At 38.0% G+C, this 23328-nt stretch overlaps 2 protein-coding genes across 3 annotated transcripts in view; one reads left to right on the forward strand and one right to left on the reverse strand.

Annotated features, from left to right (window-relative positions):
* LOC131690904 (G-protein coupled receptor dmsr-1) overlaps window positions 1–23328 on the reverse strand; it is a 623822-nt gene that overhangs the window by 80714 nt on the left and 519780 nt on the right. The gene's annotated exons all lie outside the window — the stretch shown is intronic.
* LOC131690905 (chitotriosidase-1-like) lies at window positions 5237–23178 on the forward strand. The gene is made up of 7 exons (XM_058976984.1): window positions 5237–5355; window positions 5425–5583; window positions 18032–18126; window positions 18234–18359; window positions 19425–19552; window positions 22341–22449; window positions 22626–23178. Exons 1-7 carry the CDS (start codon window positions 5295–5297, stop codon window positions 23073–23075), a joined length of 1128 nt encoding a protein of 375 aa, XP_058832967.1. The 5' UTR covers window positions 5237–5294; the 3' UTR covers window positions 23076–23178.

Genomic DNA, 23328 nt, shown 5'->3' on the forward strand with positions numbered 1-23328 from the left:
AGTATGCTGGTAAGTATATGTGAGTAGATAATGAATCCGAAAATAAGTTTTATTTTTAGTTTTCATATTAGGCAATTAAGGGCGATTAAATGGCGCGTTCCGTGGGCGATTTAAGGGCGGGTTGGGCGGCAAAAAAATGACGGCGGCAAATCGCCCAAATGTTACATTTGAAATAGCCCCCAAATTGCCAGCAATTTGCTGGCAAATTGAAGGGCAATTAGCGCATCCGAGTTGGCAAGCAGCACCCTGTTAGCCAGCCCTTTTTGACTAGGAGTGCTCTAATGTACACTACACGGTAAAAAAAACTTTACCCATTTTATGTACTCAAATTGCCCATTTTCGGAAGCTATTCGAGCTGTCAAAAAATGGGTATTTTTTTGTTTCTAACAATGAGTCCTTTTATCCATTTCACAACTACTCGATGAGGTAATGTCAATGGGTATATTGATCATAACAATGGGTGAAAAATCCTTAAGAATTATTTCAAGCGAGTGAACCTGCAAACTAATGATCGTAGCGGAACCTGCAAATTATCAGCCTGCATCGGAGTCCGTGGCGGAAACGGTACATTTCGGCAATGCTCCGAAAACAACGGCTGTTTAGACTACTTAGGATGTTGCAAATATGCACCAGTTCGGCATTTTTAGAGCAGCCAAAAGATCCAGCCATCAAAAATATATCCACTTGGCGGATTTATTTTGTTAAGGAGTTTTGGCATAGGATCTCTATCTAGATTCCTATACTTTTATAAGGAAACAATAATGTGAAATGAATGTTATTTTATGTTTATTTGTTTAATTCAGAAATAATTCCATTGACAGTATTTTTCATTCTGGCGCGATTTTCATGAATGGGTATTTTTTACGCATTTTGTTGTAACAGTTCTGCGAAATATAATGGGTAAAACATACCCAGGTTGACGTACAAGGTCTGTACTCAGTTATGGGTACAAACTCTTTACCCATTTAATGGGTCATTCCACTTTTATTGATTTATTTTATTTTTACGCATTAATGGGTACTTTATTTTATCAGTATACATGCGTTTCATGCAGATACGCATTGAAAAACATTTTCAGTATTCTGAAGTACATTTTTTTAATATTGTTCGTTTAAAATTTGTCGGAGCATTGCCGAAATGTACCGTTTCCACCACGGACTCCGATACAGGCTGATAATTTGCAGGTTCCGCTACGATCATTAGTTTACAGGTTCACTCGCTTGAAATAATTCTTAAGGATTTTTCACCCATTGTTATGATCAATATACCCATTGACATTACCTCATCGAGTAGTTGTGAAATGGATAAAAAGTACTCATTGTTAGAAACAAAAAAATACCCATTTTTTGACAGCTCGAATAGCTTCCGAAAATGGGCAATTTGAATACATAAAATGGGTAAAGTTTTTTTTACCGTGTAGTGTACATTCCCAGTAAAGTTCAGCCGGAAATGAACTGGAATTCTGGCTGGTTCCAGTTCGTATTCCGGCTCCAGTGCAACAACCGATTCTAACTAGAATCGGTTGTGTCACTGGAGCCGGAATACGAACTGGAACCAGCCAGAATTCCGGTTCATTTCCGGCTGAGCTTAACTGGGTTAGAGCACTCCCAGTCAAAAAGGGCAAGTTGCTGGCTAACGGGGGGCTGTTTGTCAACTCGGATGCGCTAATTGCCCTTCAATTTGCCAGCAAATTGCTGGCAATTTGAGGGCTATTTCAAATGCAACATTTGGGCGATTTGCCGCCGTCATTTTTTTGCCGCCTAACCCGCCCTTAAATCGCCCCCAAATCGCCCACGGAACGCGCCATTTAATCGCCCTTAATTGCCTAATATGAAAATTAAAAATAAAACTTAACTAAACCAGTATACTAGGTAATCGCCACCAACTTATAGGAAGAATCAAAGCTGAAATTGGTATTGCACACCAAACCTTATCACAATCTGACGTTCATTAAAACTTTAGGTCAGAGATCTTGTTTTACCATACTTACACACGATTCCACAATTTTCTACATTCGTTGGCTAAATGAAGTGCACTAGACAAACAAAATACAAGTGAGAACACACCAATTGTTCAAAAAACAATTTTAAGCTAAAGCCAAACATGAACCGCCATGTTTGAAAAACGCAAAAACAACCAAGTCCATTTCAGCCGCCAGAAAACTTGTCTATGTATTGAAATTGCCTTTAAATCGCATTCGCAAATTGCATTTGTTCCTACCCAAGCAACCAGAAGTTCGGATAATACTTAAAAATCACACTTTAAAGTTCACATAAAGTTCTACGCGAACTTTCAAGCTGCTTAATCTTTATTGGAACTTGAAAGCTGCTTAAATCGCTATTAGAGCATAAAACGTATTGCAAAATTACTTAAAATGAGAAGCTTATGCAGCTCCCTTATACGAACTTTTGGTTACTTGGGTAGGGGCAATTAGCACAGGCTAGTTGAGTTAAACGTCAAACGTTTTAAATCGCCTGACCATGTTCGTCCGCATTTTTTTGACAGGGCTCTAGTTAGAGTGTGGCCAAGAGGCCATGACGTATCCAAACGAACATGAAATTTGACGTATTCACAATAGAAATACGTCAGATTTTTGCTCGTTTCGATACGTCAAACGCGTCTTGGTCGCACTCTAACTACAGTGCTCTAGAGTACATATGTAATGTAGGGTAAAGTACCCATTTTCACCATACTAAGCAGGGTGCCTCACCAATTCATTAATTTCTCGGCTTACAATCAATGGAATGCGAAAAAATTGACATCAACAGCTCTGCTTCGTTGTTAAGAACCAATATAATAACACAAATGCGCTGAAAACAGTGAAATTCTCGTGTTTGAGCGCAACGAAAACTCGAATCGAGTGCCCCTATTGTTGCGCTACCATTTGACTCAATGCGTTGAACAAAGATGGCAGACACTGCTCTAACCAACGGCTTCAAATGGGTAGGGTGATAATAGAAACATGGCGAAAATGGGCTCAACACCCTATTCCCAGTCAAAAAGGGTAAATTGCTGGCTAACGGGGGGCTATTTGCCAACTCGGATGCGCCAATTGCTCTTCAATGTGCCAGCTAATTTCTGGCAATTGGTGGATATTTCAAATGCAACATTTGGGCGATTTGTCGCCGGCATTTTTTGCCGCCTCACCCGCCCTTAAATCGCCCACGGAACGCTCCATTTAATCGCCCTTAATTGCCTAATATGATAATTACAAATAATTCATATTTTCGGATTTTTTTTTTTCAATCAGATGTAAGCCGATGCTGTGCATGAGTACAGTCGTGATTCGCTGGTTGGGCCACACCTCTGTCCAACTAACGAATTTGATTCGTTAGTTGGACCGACTGACAGATGTCAAAAACTCTCCAAAGATGATGTTAGTAGAGTAATTGCATCTATTCACATCTTTAATAATTGTCAGATTAATTGTCAAAGTAAATTTGACATAAGATTTTGACATTCAGATGCTTTTTAGTTGGATAATGGTCCAACTAGCGGAGGTCCAACTAAAAAGCGGTCCAGTTAAAAAATGTCCAACCAGCGAATCACGACTGTATTACCTACCTTTGCAGTCTTTATATGTCTTACTCGCAAAATTTAAAAACTATATCCTAAACTGGGCCAAAATATCTTTTTTACTCTAGATTGGATCTAAGTCGAAATCAGTTGAATAATACGTGACTTAACACAGGATTCGAGTCGTCGGGGTGCCAGCGAACCGGGCGTTAGACTCTACCACTAGAATCGCCGAACCGACCTCGGCAGCCCTTGGACGAGACTGGAAGGCAGCAGAAGAATTGGTGTAATTTAAATTAATTCTGTTTTATAGAGCTAGTGTCAATCCGGTGGTAGTTTAGTCCTGCCTTTATGATATTGTCCGATTATGATGATATGAAATCGAAACGCAAATTCCATAACTGATTAAGTTATAGGTTTTGTGCCTTTACGCGCAAATGTAGCTTTATCCAATCTTCTCCCTAATGGAGGAAAATTGATTTTCATCCAAATTTCACTCTGAAATATGGCATAATTAATCTCGCGTTGGCTTACTAAGTCAAACCAAATCTTTTGATTTCACCAGCTCTCATCAGATCAAAATGAATTCCTTTTCTTGTGCGACATCGCGTTTAACTAGAGGTTTGCCAAAGAATATAAGTGTAATCCGTTTTTAGAAGCTACCGTTAATCTGGTGCTAGTTTAGTCCTGTCGCTATATTAGTGAAGGTTTCTGATGAGACGAAATCGAAACGAAAAATTCCATAACTATTGTCCATTGTCTGGGACTAGATGAATGATGTGAGGCGAGGCACTGGTTTCGGATCGTTGGAGCACCACCGTATCGGTAGTCATGCTCCACCCAAAATCATCAGACCGACCTCAGAATCCTACCAGTTTGTCCACGAAAAAGGGAATAGCCAAGACTCCTCACATCGTGCTGCAAGAACGAATGCGTTCGAGTAGAAACAGGGCAGAGTCATAACTACATGAGCACAGCCCTTCCCCGAAGTAGTTGCATCTAGTGGCACCGGAAAGAGGGGTATGGTGCGAGTCACAATCAGAAAAGGTAGCTCAAGTAAGCCACCAGCCCTTGAGTTATAATTGCAAGGGTCTCTAGATTTTAAACCCTTTTCCTCTACAAGTAAGATACACATTTTATGACCTTGAGAAATTAAGTCGAATGCTATGTGAAACAGGACCGGGACTAGGTTGTTGACTTTCGGTGACGGCGTAACCTTCCTACGTAAGAAAAGCAGTTCATCTTTTTGCATCCGAAAGAGTACACCTGGTTGTATATTCACTAATAAAATCACGGTGATCATGTTTGATTAACGTATTCTGTTTGAATTTGAATATTGTGAATATTATTACTAGTTTGTTCAACGAGTCGGTCAATGTGGGTACAGTGAGGGGTGGCGCATTTTTGGCGTTTCTTAGAGGCATAAAAGAAAGAAGTATGCTCTTTTGTTAAATATGCTTTTATGGCAAACCGCGCTGACATACTAACAATTACCACGACGGCCAAGTTAAAAGCGAATACATACGTGAAGAACATGCTGCCAACATCGTAACTTATGCACCAAATGCACGAAAAAGAACTTATCCAGATTATCGACTCACTTTATTGATACTCTTTTCATCTGTTCAAATCAGCCTAAAACAGTCTCAAACTGTGTAAATATTGAGCATGAACCCTTGTGCTGAAGTTTTAAATGAGAGTTTGGATCATCAGTATCAATCAAGCTATCGTTAGATTCGTGTTGAATTGCTGACGAAGACCAGAATATATTCTACAAAATGATTGGAATTTCTTTTCTGCTACTAGTTTTTAATTTCTTCCATGAAAGTTCAGCACAAAGTTAGACTTTTATTAGTGCGTTTTCAATGTACAGCTTATAAATAATGTTTAATCGTTTTTTTCGAACAGATGTCATTTGTTACTATGACAGTAGTGCCGCCTCTCTTGACAATCCTCTAACGCCGGAGAACCTGAGTGTAGCCAATTGTACTCATTACACTTACATTGGCCTTGGCTTGACTGCGAAAGGAGATTTAAGGCTGCTGCATGAGAGCTATGACAAAACTAGTAAGTTCATTACATAGACTTTAAACATGATAAAAGCAACAATCCCAAATGACTATATTTCTGTAATATCAATCGATCGAATAGCAGCGTTTAAAAAAACTCACGTAGCAAGTGTCACATGAAAATATCCATCAAATCCGAATAATTCAACATTCAGTCAAGTTTCTGCTCTTTTCGATGCGGAGTGGTGAATACAAATGTCATCGCTGTTCACGGTGAACCTTCGAATATAAAAGCCTATTTACACCCTCGGAGAAAATGAACGTAAACTCGATGCGCACCAAATTGTTTTTTCCAATATCTTACTTATTAGTGCATAGAAATTGGTGAAACTGGATCTAAACGATAGAAAATTAATATACTTAGCGAATCCATGCACAATTATTCGATATAATTGAATCAATGCAATAACATTCCTATTCCCCGATCATTTTAATATTCCTCGGTGAAATATGTTCGCAGTGGATATTTCACTTGTCCACTGGGAGTGTAAACGCGACGATGGACAGAATTGATGCGGAGTGGTGAATATAAATGTCATCGCTGTTCACAACGAACGTTTGCCTTCGAATACATACCAGATTGGATTATGACAAACTGTAAACTGCCAGTTGAGCGTGATGTGATTGTTTGCTGATGAAACTGTTCACGGTGTCGTATACCGTGAACAATGGAAGGTATTCAACACTTGTTCACGTTCATTTTCACGGAGAGTCTAAATAGTGCTTAACAAACTGCCGGTTGAGCGTGAAATCGCTGTACGCGGCTGAAACTGTTCAAGACGTCGTCCACCGTGAACAATGGAAGGTATTCAACACATGTTCACGTTCATTTTCACGGAGAGCCTAAATAGTGCTTTAAGTCCTATTTAGACACTCGGTGAAAATGAATGTGAACTTGATGTGCACCAAATTGTTTTTCTTTTTTTCAATATCTCACTTAAGCTCTATTTAGACTCTTAACAATTGACATGAACATGTGTTGAATACATTTCTTTGTTCACGATGTTCATGAACAGTTGCATAGGAGAACACCGATTTCACGCTCAACAGACAGTTTACAGTTTGTCAGAATGCAATCTCGGCTGGCTCGGAATGTTCACCGTGAACAGCGATGACATTTTCACCATCGATTACGCTCATCGTCACGTTTATACTCCCGGTGAACAAGGGAAATATCCAAAGATCACTGTGAAATATAGAAAATGATCGGGGATTAAATATTATTGTATTGATTCATTTATATCGAATAATTGTTCATGGATCCGCCAAGCATAATAATGTATTATCGTTTAGTTCCATTTTCACCATAAGCGACTTATTGCAAAAATCAAGTTCACGTTCATTTTCACCGAGTAGGGATTCCACCTCTCCGGATTTGATCGGAGACTCCGGTTTCTTGGAGCGATCTCCGGACCTCCGGGTTTTACATCGATTTCTCCTGGTCTAGTGTGACGACGGATAATTTTTAACTATTAGTACTAATTTTATTTGTTTCTAACGAGTTTTTTCGGTGTTAGCACCGAAAAAACTCGCCCTTAACCCTCTAGTGCCCAAATTTTTTTTTGGCTTGAAAAAACTTTTGGAGGTGGGCTTCGTGATGAGAAAAACGAAAATAATGTTAAAAATTCTTGAAAGTAATGGATTTTTCATTAAAGCCTTAAAATAAGTAAGCCGCCTAGAAGCGGTGTTGGGCACCTGGGCGAATAAAAACAAAAACTTGTTTTTCCTGGTTACTTCAACATAAGCGAATACAGATGGTTGCTTATATTTTGGACTCCATCAGAACGCAAAATACCTAAACTGTAAGTGCTAGTGCTTTGGTTGTTTAATTATTGACTTCTAATTTATCGTAGGGGAGTCCAGGGTCTGCTGGCGATGTTTACACTTATCATGTTTTATGTTTTTAATTTAAGAAGATCGTGTAAAAGTGAATGCGTTGCATAAAAGAGCGGACTGTTAGTTGCATTACAGGATTTTTAATATGTGACGCGGCAATCTCGAATATTGATGATAAAGTATGGATCGCGTGAGATGCTTTTTGAATAGAACTGCAAATCAATCGATACTTGTTATTATTTTTCAGCCTCAATGCTCCTGCATTTTAATTTCGGCGCACATTTTGTATTCAAAATCTAAATTTTCGAAATTCTTCAGGTGAAATTCCGAAGTAAGCCAACAAAAAAAAATTGCTTGTGGTTACATATACGGTCACGGAAAGTTGTTTTCGCGCGCTACCGAAAAATCTAGTCATTCGTGGAATAGCTTTGAACTCGCCCTAAGTAACAAAAATGCTGAAATTTAAAAACTTTACCTAGGGTAATGAGCCTATGTTCGACCTAACCATGTAAAACCGTTGGTTAGAGCGGCGTTAGCCATCTTTGTTCAACGTATTGGTTCAAATGGCGATTTTTGATATCATAATGGTTCATAAGAAGAAAACAAAGATATTGGTGCCAATTCATACGCATTGCATCAATTGTATTCCGAGTAATGGTGAGACACTCTTCCTAATACGACTAAAGTAGGCTCTTCACTCTAATATGCTCGAAAACTCAATATCACTTACAACGTGTACGAAACAGAATTTAATAAAACATAAACACATTGGAGAATGGATTAAACAGCACTCGAAGTGCAGAACTAGAGACAGCACCATATGTCTAATACAAAAGGAGAAAAAAATATTCCGCCAGTTAGCCCCAGACTCCCCTAAATATTATTAAATGATAAGAATATCCATATTCTAACAGCAACATTCACCCAAAGTTTTTAAAACATACTTCTTTTAAGCTAAAATTTCACATAATGCTAGTTTCGGTACGATAAGTAATCACTAAAGACTAAAAAAAATTTCGCTCGGGTGCCCAACACCGCCTCTAGGCGGGCAAAGTATTTTACCAAAAAACCTAAACTTCCGAATTATTCCACTAAACCAATTCACATCTACAGTGAAATGCTAGTAACAGGCTACTCAAAAATATTTTTTTTAGTTTTTGAAATTTCCAAAAATAGTAAAAAAAAATTTAAAGAAGATTACCACTAAACACACAATAATTTTTTTCCACGTTTTCCTCGAGTTTTCAACTTTGAGTTTCAATTGCCTTTGACAGAAAGTTACGAATATTCAAATAATGTGTGTGTATGAAAGGTGTGAGCGTTGGGAAGAAATGCTAGTGCAGATGGCAACATAGTAGTTTTATTTAGATTTTTATAGAGACCGCCTAGAGGCGGTGTTGGGAACTAGAGGGTTAACTTTGAGCCAGGGAGGAGAAGTTTGCTCCTTTTTGGATTCTCCCTTGCGATTATGGTGTCGTCTAACCGGATTCTTCGAGCTCCACAAAGAATTCTGGACATCGCAGTGTGCTTCTTAGACGATGCCACTTTCTTGCCTGCTTCACTTTCTTTTTCCTGTTAGCATTGGCGAAAAGCAATGCTCGTTTGACTTATTCTCCACAGCGAGAGTGACTGGTGCTTTTGGATTCTTTGCAATTAGCCGGGGAACTAATCAGAAAAGCGATAAATGTGTGAAACCTAGTGTGAATGGCATTGAACAGGGGTGCGCAATATGGTTTGCCAAAACAAAGTACCCAGCAATGTGAGTAAATTTTTAAAATTTTGCTACTAGTGCTAAATTGCTACTCTGATGAGTTAAAAAAAGAATGAAATAGTTTATACTTGTCTTTTTTCAACTCAGTAGGTATTAAAAAAAAATCCTAAAATGCTTTAAAATGTCGAGCAATCGATTTGATTCAAATTGCTGTCTGATTTTAGCGTATATTTATGCTTTTCGAATCTTCGGGTGAAAACCTTACCAAAAGTGGCAACCCCAACAGAGGGTGTAAATAGGCCTACCAGTTGAGCGTGAAATTGTTGTTCGTGCAACTGTTCACGACGGTGCGCAGTGGTCCAAAATTGAAAAAAGACGGTCATAAATGTTTCCTGGTTTTCAGCTACGTATTTGTGCTTTGGTATTTTCAGACAAGTTTTGCAGAATTTGATTACGTATATTTTGAGGTAGACACCTTAATTGTCATTTAGGTGTTTTAACCAGTTTTGGATAACTTTTTTTTATTAAAGCCTCAGTTTTTTTCCTACTGTCAAGTTTTATAACTATTAAGTAGGTTTAACTCTAGGGGCAGATCACTTGTGATGCATTTATAAAAATCAGCGAAATTAAATGCATTTATTTCCATCAAAATAGAAATTCATAATGTATTTTGCGTTGTGTGCAATGTTTTTTCGTTGCGTGCAATGTTGTTTGCGTTGCGTGTAAGACGTCAAAACCCTACAGAAAAACTACCCCTACATTTAACAAAACGTCGAACAAAGTGGATCAGTGTAGGACGTTTGTTAAACAAACTTTTCAGCGATGTAGTGCAAAGCTGATGCAAAAATGGAAATTAAATGCATTTTTTTCAATTTGATGCAAATTTGTTATACATTCTTAGAGTGATCTGCCCCTAGGTTTAACTTCACTGAATTTATCTATATATTTTTGTGGGCGAGATATAGTTGTGCGATTATAATTGTGCCCTAGAATTAAATTTTTGAAGTTTTCTTTGCAAGATCAGAATTAATCACTTAGATATCTTCTTGAAAGTTTTAGATAGGAGTAAAACGCATAACATTCCTTAATACACCAATGCTATTTGATGTGAAATTTTGGATATAAAAGAATATTTCAGTAAAAATACGGGTTCTCTACATAATTTTATGTTTGAATTTGCAACTTTTTGCAGCTAATTTTTAGATATGTTTTACAGTATAGTATTATCTTGTATTTGAAGGTAAAATTGGAGCCCGTGTAAAAATATTTGGTTTTAAGCTCAATTAATATAGGCATGAAAGATACATTTTTTTCTATTTCACTATCTTGGATTTATCAGGTAACACCGGTTGTCAACATAAAATCAGGCAGTTTTCAGCATTTGGAAAAGGTTTTCAGAGCTGCCAGATAAAAATCTGATACAAAATAAAGATTTTATACGGCTTTTAATACATTATACGGATTTATTCTGATTCTATTAAAGCTTCTATTAAAGATATTGTTGAACCTTCCCTGCAACCGTTTTACTAACATGGCTAATACAAAATCGTCTGACAGCTCTGAGGTTTACACTCTACTGCTCTATTGGAAGAAACCATATAAAAGCACTATACAATCAAAAAATTACGATTGATTTGCTCGTCACTGCTAATCTGCAATGCATTGAACTCTGATTGTTTTCCATTCGTAAATTAACGAAAAATTACAGGAAATTTACATGAAGCGCAAACAGAACAACAGAACAGAAAATCACTACAACTGCGACTGATTTGCACATCACTACTGACGTGCAGTGCATTATTCTGATTGCTTTCCCTACGTATAGTTCTGAATTATAACATTCAATTTAAATAATTTAGATTGGGATTTGTTTATTGCAGCAACATTAAGAAAAGGGGTCATAATATTCGTTTATTTATTTTACATTTATATTACTATTAATATAGATTTTCTTAACAATGCGACCTTCATTTACTAAATATCGCTAACTTCATGAAAAATTTGTTTTTTTTTCGAAAGAAATACTTATCATTTATCTTTATTTTTTTATGAATAGCTGAGTGCTAAGAATTACTTTATAGGTTAAGGTCATATCCAAAAGTCATTCACTCTCAGCGAAGGAACGGTAAAGCGACTTTCAATAAATTCAATCTATTAATTCTACAGTCAACTGAATAGTCCGAAAATCTCCAGGTTTTAATATTATTTAACCGACAGCTTGCCATTTTTGTTTTAGCATTGTTCTACATAGACTGATTATATCCAAGTTTGACTACACGATGTAAAAACGAAATTGCCATTAGATACAAAAAACTCTGTACAGACTGTAAAACTGGTATGTTTATAGCAAGAACATGATAAAAAAAATCCTTAATTAATGAAATTCGGCGTAGCCTACATTACTGCAGTATGAAAATCCTACTGTCAGATCAGAAATCGTCTTGGCAGATACAGAAGGACCTGCAAGGCGCTGGCTTTTGTATCAGTGGATGACAACCGACTCCTGATGAGTATTGGGCTGTGAAACTTCTGTCGATTCTGGCACAATTCTCCTTGTCGGCCCGTTAGCACCGATAATCACATCAATTTTATCGGTACTTTCCTCTTGCTAGTTGTAGATCATAATTAGATATGCCTCCATTTTCGCTACGCCCAGTTGAATCAGTGCATTTACTGCAGTAACTTTGTCCATCGGTCGATTCCGTGACCTGGAAAAAATGCTATTGAAAATTGACCACAAAATCTTCACGTTCAAAAATCCGAATAATATCACATTGGAATATCTTATTACTCTTGGGATTAGTGCTTCGAGCGGAAATGTCTGGCTCTTGCTCCTTCAATGCTTGATTGTTTTAAATCTTCATGAGTATAACGACATGCGTTTTTTGACGTTTGTAAACAAATCTCTTCTAATTCAATAGATGGAAACAGTGGTACCAATTCAACAGATAAAATGTTAAATTTAAAAGTGATTTTTACTGAAAAGTTTTCAAAAACAGATTATTTTGATTCAGATTGCAAATCAATTGAAGCATGACAAACAGTCTCAAATGCGAAAGCACTTGAATTAGACGTGACGTTTTTTTTTACCGTGGGAGAGTTGCTAGAGAAAGAATTTCAAACAAGTTTTTATCTAAACAAGCTTCTACAAACTATTCCAGTATATTTTCTGCATCAAATGTGCATTTATTTTACACTACAGTATTGTGTAGCTTATGTCGTTTCGGCTTACCTTATATGTTAGCACAGAGAACAGATATCCATGATCGAACAAAAATATTTAAAAAAAACGTGTGTAAACATTTAAGATAATATACGATAAACACTAGCGCCGCCACATCAACTTATCCCAACTATCCGTCAAATCCATTCCGGAACCGGTTCGAAATCCTGAATGGATTCAGTATGAAATCTTGCTCAAAGAAAACAACCGATTCCAACTCTATCGGTTGATGCATTTGAGCTGGAATTCATACTGGAAATCCGAACCGGTTCTGGACTAGTTCGACTGGGTAAAGGAATAACCGCTGTCAATTCAGTCGAACTCAGCCACAAAAAACATGACGACAGTAGCGCACCTGGTTTGAATATCTCAACTACCTTCGAAACCGTTAGAGATTTTACACAAGTTGAATGCTGAAGATGGACGTCTGTTCTCTGGGATGGTAGTGTGCGCCTTTTCCATATATCGAACATCTTGCGGCGATATACGTGAAACAAGAGCTTCTTTTTGTGCGACACATATGGCGTTTTCGCTTGAAACAGAAACTAATAATCATTCAGTTTCGGATCTAGCTGCTGTCAAACCGTTTGTTTAGAATAGCACAAATCAATCTCCAACATAAACGTACAGCAACTATGAATTTATCTCGACTCATGCAGGAAGGTAAAGCTTCCATAGCATTGGTTCAAGAACCGTATTTCCATAAAGGAAACTTCTATTTTGGAAAGTTACTTAACACTGTTTTCATTGCTTACAACAAGACAGGCATGACTAACCCACGTGAAATGCTTCGTGCTTGCATTCTTGCTAATAAGGCTATTGACGCGTGTCTCATATCGGAGCTCACAACTCGCGATATCTGTGTTGTCACAGTTACACTGACTGTCGGAAACGTAGACAAAAAATTTATATATTGTTCAGCATACCTACCGCATAACGAATCATCTCCTTCTGATGATTTCAAAAGCGTTGTATCATATTGTAGCAGAAATGGGCTTCCGCTCATTATCGGCAGTGATGCGAATGCTCATCACATCATTTTGGGCAGCTCGGACATCAATCTGAGAGGCTCTGAACTGATGGAGTACATAAGTAGTACAAATCTCCATATTCTGAATGTGGGAAATCGACCAACTTTTGCGAGGTCTGGGAGGGAGGAGGTGTTAGACATAACACTTTGCTCTGATAGAATTTTGCATGAACTGGGAAATTGGCAGGTTCCAAATGAAACTGAACCGTCTCTATCCGATCATAAATATATAGTTTTCGATCATTTTGATGTCACCTTCAATGTGGTGACATATCGTAATCCTAAATCTACAAACTGGGAGCTCTTTTTGGAAAACTTGGCGACTAAATTTCATGGATATTTTCCAACAATTAGTCAACTAGACGACTTAGGTGACGTCGTGGATACGACAAACTCATTCATATTAGCATCCTACGAAGAAGCTTGTCCACTTCGTACTGTTAAATCGACTAGGGGAACCCCTTGGTGGAGGGCTGAGCTTGAAAGAATGAAGAAAGTTATGAGAAGAGCTTGGAACCGGCGTCAGCGTGATGACTCCAGGGCTTTCAGGTCAGCTCGTAGTGCATATAAGAAATGTCTTAGATCTGCAGAACGGGCTGGCTGGCAAAGCCTATGCACTAATGTCTCTAGTCTGAACGAAGCTAGCAGATTAAATAAAATTCTCTCCAAATCGAATGATTTTCAGATGAACTCCTTAAAAACCAGAGATGGTGTTTATGTGACGGACGAAAAAGATGTTCTTAATTATCTCTTCGACACACTTTCCAGGTTGTATCGATCCGGAGTTGAACAATGTTCACAGATCTCATTCTGGTGATTCGGACTCGTGGGCATTAGCACGCACATTGGTTTCCACTGAATCGGTCAAGTGGGCAGTTGACAGCTTTGCTCCATACAAATCACCCGGAAAAGATGGAATGCTTTCCGTGCTACTGCAAAAGGGATTTGATATTCTTAAACATGTCTTGAAAAAGATTTTGCTTTCCAGTCTTGCTACCGGGTATATCCCGAAAGCATGGCGAGAAATAACTGTTAGATTTATTCCCAAAGGGGGGCGCTCAACGTTAGTTTAATTGAATATCCACTGCACAAAATGCAACATGCATATCAGTGTGGGTAATCCACGATCACTCTGCTTCACGATGTTGTTTACAACATTGAGAAAGCCTTCTCGCTCAAGCAATCTAGCTTGGGTGTATTCCTAGATATTGGGGGTGCTTTTGACAATGTGTCCTTCCACTCTATTCTGGAAGCGACGCGCGGTCATGGGATACCTGCATGTATCTCAGTTTGGATAAACGCAATGCTTAGTAACCGCATACTTTGCTCGTCACTGCGACAGGCTGAGATACGGAAGTTGAGTATTTGCGGTTGTCCTCAGGGCGGCGTTCTGTCACTTTTGTTATGGAACTTAGTAGCTGACGGCTTGTTGAAGAAACTCAATGAGCTTGGATTTCCAACCTACGGGTTTGCTGACGATTACCAAATACTAATTACTGGATTTTGCATCGGAATAATCTTTGACTTAATGCAACAGGCATTAAGAGCTGTCGAACAGTGGTGTCGACAAGTTAAACTATCAGTTAACCCAAGCAAAACTTCAATGGTTCTTTTCACGAAGAAGCGAATAACAACCGGGGTTCGTCCCTTGCAGTTCTTTGATTCTGAGCTACTGTGTGCAGATCAAGTCAAATTTACACGACAATTGTACGTCCAATACTGTCATACGGATGCCTTGTGTGGTGGCAGAGGGGAGAGGTGGTGACAGTCCAGTCAAAGCTAAACCATCTGCAAAGAATGGCGCTCATGGCGTTGACTGGTGCTTTCACCACGACTCCGACTGCTGCTCTTGAGGCACTTCTAAATATCAAACCATTACACATACACTTAAAACAAGAAGCACTATCATGTGCATACAGAGTGCAGGTTACTGGGCTTTGAAACAGTAATCATGTTGATCTTGCTACCAGTCATACACGATTGTGGTCACAAATGGTTACATGGGGTGAAGATATTCTTGCTCCCAGCGATATTACACTCACTTGTAGTTTTCCTTACAGGACATTCCATGTGAAGATTCCCTCTCGAGAGGAGTGGTTGTCTGGCTTTATGGAAAGACAACAACAAACGCAAGTAGTCTGTTACACTGACGGTTCTCTGATGGAGGGACGTGCTTGTGCTGGTGTCTACTGTCGTGAAATGAAATTGGAACAATCTCACTCACTAGGTAGATACTGTACTGTATTCCAAGCAGAAATCTTTGCGATTATGTGCGGGGTGCAATCGGCCCTTCAACTGAGTTTGTCCGGCAGAGTTATAAACCTCTGCTCCTATAGTCAGGCTGCAATCAAGGCCCTTAGCTCAGACAAATCCCGGTCCAAGCTAGTGATCGCATGCCGAACCCAAATCGAAGAACTAAGCATTGTCAACACTATCTACCTTGTCTGGGTGCCCGGACATTGCGGTATTACTGGAAATGAATGGGCTGACGAATTGGCTAGGGCAGGTTCAGCGATTGACTTTGTTGGTCCTGAGCCCGCGCTGCCAATTTCGACCAGGTGGATTAGGGAAAAAATACGGTCTTGGGCTTCGTCCGAGCACCGCAATTATTGGAGAAATCTACAAACGTGTCGCCAAACAATGGCGTTTCTAGAGCAACCATGCCCATGGGTTTCGAAAAATCTCTTACATTTTTCGAAGCTCCACTGCGGTATGCTGACCAGGGCTTTAACCGGCCACTGCAAACTCAATTATCACATGGCAACTATTCAGCGCGCTGAGTCTTTTTCATGTGATCTTTGTGAATCGGACTACGGAACCTCATATCATCTGATATGCAACTGTCCAGTGGTAGCGCAATTGCGATTTCGAGTCTTCAGCCGTCCTTATATAGACGAAACCTAACCTGAAATATATTTCGGGTTCGCTCACACCACCGCTGTTTTGTGAGAGCCCAACTGAGTTTCATTACAAACGTTTGTTTGAAGCAACTAACTTGGGTTAGTTTTTAGGTTCTCAATCCAAAACGACTAGAGATGTCCGCACTATTAACTAACCTTATCTCAGTAAATTACATCTGGAATGAGATTCGGAATGTGGGTTGATATATGTTCGATTTCGAACCTGAATGCAACAAGTCATTCTAAATAAATCGATTGTTACATTTGCGTTGAAATTCTGAGAGGATACATTGCGACTGCGATGAGTGGGGAATAAAGAACGCAATTGCCTCTGTACAAGATGGCGCCGGTATTCGATCAGTCTCTGAAAAATTCAATGTTCCATTCGAAACATTACGTGCTCTTGTGAAAGTGCTCATGAACAATGAAAGCGCGTTAGATATTTTTCGTGGGTTAGCAGTATAATAACTTAAGATGTTGGTGAAGTAGATAACCAAAAAAGACATGATTGAAAAAAAGAAGGAAAAGGAATCCAAAGAAATGCTGCGAAGCGCAAACGTGATTGTCGCACAGCTAAGCAACCACGTTAGCCGGAATGCAGCCGGAATTTTAATTTGCAAGTACAAGACTAGACACAGCTGCTGAAAAAACGTTTTTCCAACATTTCCTTCCGCGGTTTAATGATTTTTCATATCATTTGCCACTTCCTCATTTTCGTACCTGAATGACGTCAATTGATTGCATTTAATATGTGTTATTAATTTTTAGATGATCTGCGGTATTCAAACTCTTCAAGTAAAAATTGAACCGATGATTTTCTAGGCATGTACTTCGTTTTATTTAATCTTGAATATAGTAACCTATCGTACCCCCAGATTTTGAAAACATCGAAAAAAGTACCTTCGCCTTATTGCATTTATCTTGAAAATTTTTTAGCCATGAATAAAATCATTATTGCCAAAACGTTGCCAGATATATAACCTTTCCAACGATCGCTTGTTTGTCAAAATCAGTGCAAAAATACCATCACACGAGCTCGCCAAAAAAACTGACCTACTTGACCCCACTCTACTCTACATCAGGGTTACCATATTCACAAATTTTTCTGTAATATCACAGTTTTTTCACAATTATTGATCACAGATACTTTTTCACATATGACAGATTTTTGGCATTTTGATGACTTTTGGAAATATTGTGATTTTTCACAAATTTTTTGGAAATTTATCACAGATTTTGAAAGATTTTTTTCTTGTTTTAGGCATCACAGATGATAAAAAAAATTTCTTTGACCGAAACGCAGATTTCAATGTGGCATCCCTGCTCTACATATCAAGAAGATGATATCTCTTTCCTTTCTTTATACAAATGGAAGCGACAGAAATTACTGCGTCTCTATTGTGCGAAGCTAGGAAGCGCAACGTAAAAGTATAATTGTGTGCGCATCACTATGAAAAGTATTACCTCCACCCGCAAGAGGTGTTGCAGTCACTGTCTCCAGATTCTGGACAGAGTTGCCATTCTTTTTGATATATAGTTTTAGGTTTTTCCAAATTTTAATATCTTTCCCATACTTTTTAATTCTCGTTAGCCACCACCGAAGCAACACCATCTCTTAAATATTTTCATGAAAGTATTACCTAATTACTTATAAACCAATTTTTGTTTGTTGTTTCAAGTTAATAAATAAAGTTCATAAAATTAATAACGCGTTATTAGGAAATTTATATATCATTCATTTTTCAGCCGGATTCTCTTCGTTCCAAAATCTACGCTCGAGTAATGCGAAACTATTGGTCCTGCTGGGTGGCATTTACGAAAGCAGCTCAACGTTCTCCAATGTAATATGCACATGTCACCGCTTTCCGGCGGAACCGTTGCTGAGATCGCACAAATTCTAATATATAACCCGAATTTCCGTTTTTTTTGCGTGACTCTGTTTTCTTAGGTTGTCGGCACCTATCCAGATACCCTCATCAACAATATTGCTCTTTTTTTGAACCGCTACAATTTCGATGGTATCGACATCGACTGGCGCTATCCGGCAAGTCGGGGAGGCAAAGCAGCGGATAAAGTAATAATGTTGTCCAGAAGTAGATAGAGAACACTAGATGAGGATAAGCACCGGCGACGGCTGTCAACCCATTCAAATTGTTTTCGTGAGCCTGACCTGGTTCAATCATGGTTTCAAATTGTTTGTTAGAAATTTAAACTGCAGGCGGATAAATAGTGGTTTTTTTCAGTACAGATTTTTTCGAGCTCCTCGTTGCTTTTGAAGTTTGTATGGGAGCTATTATGGAAAAACATACTTTCTAAATCTTTGCCCATACCGATCGCTACCTCATTCAAATGTAAAATCAAACGCAATATGTTGAGCTGAATACAGCTAAAAAGAGTTCAACAAAAATATTTTTTGCGACTGTAAGATTGCAAAAAAATATCATTTATTAAATTCATCTCCGAACATGTTCACCGTAGAGACTTCGTATCTTCAAAACAATTATCCAGACAAAATCTGGTAGTTCTATCAGAATGGTTCGATCTCACTGATAAATGGATTTAATCGATCTTAGGTAGCACAGTCGTTTGAGACCACGAAAGGAACTTAAAAAATGTTGTGCTCACTAGTTGTCATATTTTTTTTCTGGATAGTGTTCATCTTACCAGAGGTGCCCGTCTTCGATACAGTTACCCTATTAGCTTCTTGACGGACACACGCAACCACACTTTTTTCACAGCTCACTAGCACTGTTTACAGGGACTGAAAATTTTTGTGAACCATTCAATTCGCTCGAAGAAAATCGCTAAAAAATATGACAACAGTAGCGCACCTGGTTTGGATATCCCAACTACCTTCGAAACCGTTAGAGATTTTTACACAAGTTGAATGCTGGAGATGGACGTCTGTTCTCTGTGCTTTCACCATATCCGACTTTCGCAAGTGAGCTGAATATGTTTGGTGAAACCAATTTAGTTTCAAATCCGTTGAGTTCAAAAAATTCGTCATAATGGACAATAAAATGTGAACTAGTAAAAATACCAATCTAGTGCTCTGTATCTACTGTCTCCATTGCTGGTGTTGACTGTCATGATCTTGTCTGCTACTGTTTCTACTTTCAACATGTTGAACTCTTTGCAGGCCAATTTTCAGAAGTTTGTTATTCGGCTACGAGCTAGACTGAACATGATAAACAAGTTGCTCGTGATATCCGTGTCGCCGACCAAGAGCATCTTTACGGCAGCATACGACAGCATTACGTTGAGCTTGTGAGTATGTAGTTTTATCTTCGGTGGAAGTTTGGCGGGTTTTTGTGTATTCGTGGTATCGTGAAAATTTCAATCAATGCATGAAAAGTTTAGACTGCCATAGAACTCTGAATCAGTTTAGCAGATTTGAGGCTGGTTGTTTTCACGTTTCGAAAACAGGACCAAGAGCAAAACCCATGTGTTTTATAATTATGTTCAATTTCGCTTCAGTAATGCCTTTATTAGTGGAGATATTTGTTTTTGTTTTGTGAAATTCAATCACAGTTTCCACCATGGCATTACCGAATTGATTTTCTGTACGTGAACTAATTCACAACTTTATCAGCATTCGTAAAACCAAAGGTAGTCTCTTAATATTATTCGTAGATTTAGGAACATTGTTTAGAGTCCAATTATGCGACGCGAACGCGAATAGTTCACAAAATCGTAAAATGTTATTTGTATATTTGTGAATTGGTTCATGATTTCTACTATATTAGTAACAGCGCTCCATTCGTGTTCGTGAAATAGCTTACAAAATCTTGAAATAATTTTCATGTATTTGTGAGCTAGTCCCTCATTCCTAGTATAATAGTCATGATTGGCCGTTCGAGCTCGTGTAATAGTTCACAAAATCGGAAAATATACATGTATATGTCAACTTATTCATGATTCTTAGCGAATCAGTCACGAATGACCATTCGTGCACGTGAAACTGTTCACATAATCATACATTATTATTCATGTATTCATGAACTTATTCATAATTCCTAGTATATTAGTCACAACTCATCAATTGTGCTCGTGAATTAGTTCACAAAATCATGAAATCTTATTCATGTAAACATGAACTTGTTCATGATACCTAGTAGAAATAGTGGCACCTTACCATGCGTGCCCGTTAATAAAATCATGAAAGATTATTCAAGGATTCGTGAACTGTTTCATGATTCCTAGTATAATATTCACGACTGACCATTCGAGCTCGTGAAAAAGTTCACAAAACTGTCCATGGATTCGTGAATTGGTCATATTTCCTAGTACATGATATTTAATACGATTTATCTTGAGTGCTTGTGATATTTAGAAGATATCCATAATCATGTTTAATCAAGGCCATGAAATTTTCACGTGAAGTATTTCATAATATTTCATAATATTTGGATGATTTTGTTAAAACATCAAGATAACGCGCATGTAACTTACGAAAATCGTGACTAAGATCCCGAAATCGTGAACATAAATCACACTACGCTTGACTAAAATATCCAATTCGTGACATAGATCCTGAAATCATGAACACAAATCTCTACTTATGACTAAAATATCACCATAATCTGACTAGAAATTACGGAAATCGTGACTAGGATTATGAAATTCTGATTCTGGTTTGCAATTCCAAATACTAACAAATAATTGGATCTTCCATCGACATTGCGATATCACCTAATTTGGGTGGGCTCAGTGAAATCCTGTTAATCAGACGATGATAGATTAGAAGTAGGCGCAAGCAGGCATAAAGCAATGATTTTATTACATCAAAGTTATAGTATTTTGGTAGCACATTTTTCAGTGAAACAATCAAGCACTAGTTTCAAAACATATATTGATAATCGGCGGACTTATGGCCTTTTCTCCGAAACCCTTTGTTATTGAGGAGGCTGAAGAAATTGATTGAAGACCAATAGATCAAGTAAAATCCTGAAACTTATAAAATTTCATTAGTACAGGAGCAATTCTAGTACCTTAACGATAAACAATAATGTTTTTCCTGCATTCGGGGACGTTTTTTTATAAAAAAAACTCTAAAAATCTATGCATAAAAAGAAGCATTAAGGTACGAAAAGAATTAATTACGATCAATTGAAGAAAATGAAGAAAATCGGTAAAGAGGTTTTTCGGCAATGGTGATCACATTCGATCTATTCCTCGGATCGCTATGGAAATTTTGGGAAAATATTCTCGAGAAGTAATAAGATAAAGTAATAAAAAATATTCGATTTTTTGAAAAATAAAAAAGTACATAATCCCTTAAGAAATGACTGCATGGATTAGTGGGACAAATATTTACAAGAAGGCCAGACCTTTCTGTCAGCACTGTTAATAATAAGTCATCAATCAAAATCAATATGTGTGTTATGGTTTTTTTTCATTTTTCATTGCGCATTACACCGGTGTAATCGGTGATATAATTTTTTTTTTCGGGAGAGATCTGAAATTTCGATTGTAACATGAACATTGTAAAATTCTTAATTCATTTTTGTTGTTCAAATTTAGTTTGGATTGATTTTGAGTTTGAAACTAATATAAAATTGAAACTAATTTAAAATTTCAATCAAAGGGGCTCCGGACCCCACAGGACCTCCCGCCACTGCGGTGCTACACTGATTCAAACTTGGGTGTAATCAGTCTATCGCTATAAAATTCGAAGCATCGTTAACCTCTTCATGTCCATGTTGTTTATAAACAACAACGTCTTTAAACATCAACAATGTGTAGAACTAAAGAAATCACAATCAGTGTGATTGGTGCTGCCAGGGGTAGTTTAAGTAAAGGTTGAAAAGGCCAAAACCGTGGCCGAAACGTTGGGCAGTACAAAACAGCCGTTCTTATATTATAGACCGAAAAAGCCGAACATCCGTATAAGTTAAAAATTAAATTTTAATACATGTTCGTTGCCTTGAAATTCGGGACAAAGTAGCTCCGTTCATTTTGATTATTTTTATATAACGTGCAACTTAAAAGGTTGCCAAAAAAATTGGCTTGAACTTGCTTGGGATTAATTTTGATTAGTTTTTTTTTTTTCCAGATATGCTGATATGATAAACGTTTACGCCTTCAATTTCACCGAGACAATAGAAACCAAAACAGCTAATTTGGCTCCAATGTACTCAAATTCAGCGAATCCGATTAGTGTGGTAGGAGACATGTGGTTTTTTCACGAGGTTAAACTGAGTCAGGGTCTAACTCTAACTTCTGTCAAAATGTGTGAACTGACAGCAATTTGGGTCAGAACCTGATTCAGTCAACCAAAACTAGCATTAAATGCTTTTGCTTGAATAAATGTTATTAAAAGTTCTACCTATTATTTCAGAACTCATCCATCGTCGATTGGTTGTCCACCAAAGTAAGGAAGAGCAAAATCAACATCGGTGTTGCAACTTACGCTCGCACCTACACTCTCACCAACGCCACAAAAAATATTCTAGGCTCTGCGGTAAGTGGTCCCGGAACGATGGGACCGAATTCCAAACAGGCTGGTTATTTGGCACAGTATGAATTTTGTTCGTTGAGTGGCGCTTATTTCAACACGACGGATGTTGCAACGCAAACCATATACTACACTAAAGACTCGAGCTGGATTAGTACGGAAACTGCTGACACTCTGATTCAGAAGTTTTCCTACGTACTGGATAATGCCCTCGGGGGAGTTGCGATTTATACGCTCGACTGGGATGATTGGAGCAACGGATGTGGTGCCGGAGAATTTCCGGCTGCGGCTCTGGCACAGCAATATTTCAACTATGGCAGCAGCAGTCCATAAATAGTTTTTTTTTCGTTGAGGCACGTGGTATGTTAAAATTTGTGCGTGCTTTCCTTCGGCACGCGTCTTTCTCGCTTAGATGTCGAAAATAAAATCCTAATATCCATACATTTGTAATAAATTGAGGTATTTTTAATCAATTAGTTTATTTGATAAGGCACGTTCGCGTTAGCTTAAAGGTGCCAATTTCTTCGTTTTATGCTTTATTTTATTTTTTAAACTAGAGGATTGCATATGGTACTATTTTTTGTAA

Source organism: Topomyia yanbarensis, chromosome 3, assembly GCF_030247195.1.
Source record: "Topomyia yanbarensis strain Yona2022 chromosome 3, ASM3024719v1, whole genome shotgun sequence".
Taxonomy (NCBI): domain Eukaryota; kingdom Metazoa; phylum Arthropoda; class Insecta; order Diptera; family Culicidae; genus Topomyia; species Topomyia yanbarensis.